The 3,098-nt window shown below is 46.5% G+C and overlaps 1 protein-coding gene across 2 annotated transcripts in view; it reads left to right on the plus strand.

Moving 5' to 3' along the window:
• The first annotated feature begins 1,907 nt into the window (after positions 1–1,907).
• LOC123956667 (secretory phospholipase A2 receptor-like) overlaps positions 1,908–3,098 on the plus strand; it is a 3,053-nt gene continuing 1,862 nt past the window's right edge. Inside the window, exons 1-2 of one of the 2 annotated variants that reach the window (XM_046029020.1) lie at positions 1,908–2,325; positions 2,618–2,971. In XM_046029020.1, coding sequence (XP_045884976.1) covers positions 1,929–2,325; positions 2,618–2,971 — 751 coding nt within the window. In that variant the 5' untranslated portion in view covers positions 1,908–1,928. The remainder of the gene's footprint in view (positions 2,326–2,617; positions 2,972–3,098) is intronic. The other variant, XM_046029021.1, reaches the window with a different exon arrangement.

The following is a 3,098-nucleotide window of genomic DNA, read 5'->3' on the forward strand; positions in this document are numbered from 1 at the left end:
TCGGATTTAATATCGCTCCTCGAGGGCCCGCCCTGGCAGGTCCCTCTGAGGAGAGACCTGCTGTCCCAGGCGGAGGGCCAGATCTTTCACCCGCACCCCGCCCTGTGGCAGCTATGGGTCTGGCCCCTGAGGGGGCGCAGTTCTTAGAGGCAAGTCTGACGACAGGAGCAGTCGAAACGTTGCTCAGCTCCAGAGCCCCGTCCACAAGAAGGATGTACGGCCTAAAGTGGAATGTGTTCACCACCTGGTGCAGAGAAGGGGCGGTGGACCCAGTTACCTGCTCGGTAATTGTGATACTGGAGTTCCTCCAGCACCGTTTCTCCGCTGGCCTCTCCCCGTCCACGCTCAAAGTATATGTGGCTGCCATTGCAGCATTCCACGCCCCTCTGAGTGATGGGCCCTTGGGGAGGCTTCCGCTGGTCGTGTGCTTCCTCCGTGGAGCCCGGAGGATGAGACCCGTGACTCGTTCCAGGGTTCCCACCTGGGACCTGGCAGTGGTTCTTGAAGCGCTGGCTGAGGCCCCCTTCGAACCCCTGGAGTCGGCTGAGGCCAAGCACCTGACCCTTAAAATGACTTTTCTCCTTGCTATCACCTCTCTGAGGAGGGTGGGGGATCTCCAGGCACTGTCGGTGTCTCCCCGATGCCTGGAGTTTGCCCCGGGGAGGGTCAGGGCCATCATGCACCCTTGTCCAGGTTATGTCCCTAAGGTTCCGGCCAGACTGGCAGGGTCCACGGTGCTGCAGGCGTTTCATCCCCCACCTCATGTGACGGCGGAGGACGGGAGACTTCATCTGCTCTGCCCTGTCAGAGCACTGAGTATTTACACTCTGAGGTCTTCCCGGTGGAGGAAAGCAGACCAGTTGCTGGTGTGTTTCGGGTCCCCCAAGGCTGGGCTCCCCGCTTCTAAACACACCATCAGCAACTGGATCGTTCAGACTATTTCCCTGGCCTATCAGGTGCGCAGTTTGCCTTCACCTATTAGCTTGTCAGTGCTCAGGGCATACACCGCACAAATCAAATTTGTCTGCATGGCTGTCGTCCCAGAAGGAAGCCTCTTCTAAAGATGATGCAAGAAAGACCGCAAACAGTTTGCTGAAGACGAGCGGACTAAGGACATGGATTACTGGATTCATGTCCTGTGGTCTGATGAGACCAAAATAAACTTATCTGGTTCAGATGGTGTCAAGCGTGTGGCGGCTACAGTCAAGCATGGTGGTGGGAGGGTCATGGTCTGGGGTTGTTGGCCCTGGGGAACTCCAGTTCATTGAGGGAACCATGAATGTCAACATGTACTGTGATATACTGAAGCTGAGCATAATCCCCTCCCTTCAGAGTCTGGGCCGCAGGGCAGTATGTGAAGCTCTGGTGAACTCCATGCCCAAGAGGGTTAAGGCAGTGCTTGAAAATAATGGTGGCCACACATAATATTGACATTTTGGGTCTAATTTGGACATTTTCATTTACCTTATACAAGCTGTACACTCACTACTTTACATTGTAGCAAAGTGTCAGTCATTCAGTGTCACATGAAAAGGTATAATCAAATATTTACAAAAATGTGAGGGATGCACTCACTTTTGTGAGTAACTGTAACTGTCAGATAAATACCGTGGAGTAAAAGGTGCAAAATTTTGCTCTAAAATGTAAAGTAGAAGTATAGAGTAGCAGAATATGGAAATACTCGAGTAAACTACGAGTACTTCAAAATGGTACTTAGTGACTAACCACATTTATGTGACCATCTTTGGACTTAAACCCATGCAACACAACCCAGGAGAGGGTCACCATAAAATTAAAATGGCAATTAACATTTAAAATCTATTTTAGAAGCTATTAATGTTAATACAGATCCAATAAGCCCACCAACAAATTAAAACCTTCAGTAATGTTAACAGACAAACTCAGACTGTGGGTACCACCTTTAACAAATGACACTTGTTCCCCTCACAGGTTGGGACATCTTCTCCTCATGCCTCCCACATCAGTACCACTATGTTGCTGATCCTATGAACTGGACTGAAGCTCAGACCCACTGCAGAGAGATATACATGGACCTGGCCACCATTGAAAACACTGAGGAAATAAACAAGTTTCTTAACACAGTTTCATCTTTTGGTCTCAGCTCTAATGTCTGGATTGGCCTGTACACCAAAATCAACTGGAGGTGGTCAGACGGCTACACAGGGACAGGAGCTGAATATAGGAACTGGAAGTATGAAAGCCAACACGTTTATTCAGCTCATGAATTCTGTGTGAAAGTTGCAAAGGATGGAACTTGGTGGGTTGATAATTGCTATGCAAAACGTTTCTTTATCTGTTACAGAGGTAAGTATGTGTGTGTGGGCAGTAATTAAATTATACAGTGAGACAAATGTATATATCTTTTAATTAAATTATTTATTCACCTTTGTATTAATAATCTTAATTATTTATTGTCCTGTACAATCTTATTTATAAATGATTTTTTTAAATGTATATGTTTTTGTGTTTTAATATCTACGTTTATTTAATTATTTACTGTATTATTGAGCATTTAATTGTTTCTGTATTTATTTCTGATTCTGTCAGGATAATATGTGAACTTAACAATTCCCTGATTTTAAAAAATTAACTGCAGGAACTCAGCTGAATCCTGAATTTGTTGGTGTGAAAGTAGCAATGAGTTGGTCCAGTGCTCAGAGCTACTGCAGGAAGAACTTTATAGACCTGGCCATTGTGAGGAACCAGAATGAGAACCAGGCGGTTGCGAACGTGGTGCCGGTTGGATACTTGGCATGGGTTGGTTTGTTCAGAGATCCTGACTTTTACTGGTCTGATGGGAGTAGCTTCTCATTCACATACTGGTACTCAGGTTCCAACCCATTAGGCTCGATGAGGGTCGCATGCGGTGTTGCAGCTTTGCAGAGTTCAGGAACATGGAAGTTTCTTCCCTGTGAAACCAGATTACCATTTGTCTGCTACAGCGTCCCTGGTGAGTGGTTTACTGAGCTGCAGCGGACGAGAGAGAATAACTGATGTTAAACTGTTCTCAGACATGGTGCTCATTTACATGTATGAGTTTGGTATCACAAATGTAATTCCACACATGTTGTTCTTCT

This window comes from Micropterus dolomieu, linkage group LG18, assembly GCF_021292245.1.
Source record: "Micropterus dolomieu isolate WLL.071019.BEF.003 ecotype Adirondacks linkage group LG18, ASM2129224v1, whole genome shotgun sequence".
Taxonomy (NCBI): domain Eukaryota; kingdom Metazoa; phylum Chordata; class Actinopteri; order Centrarchiformes; family Centrarchidae; genus Micropterus; species Micropterus dolomieu.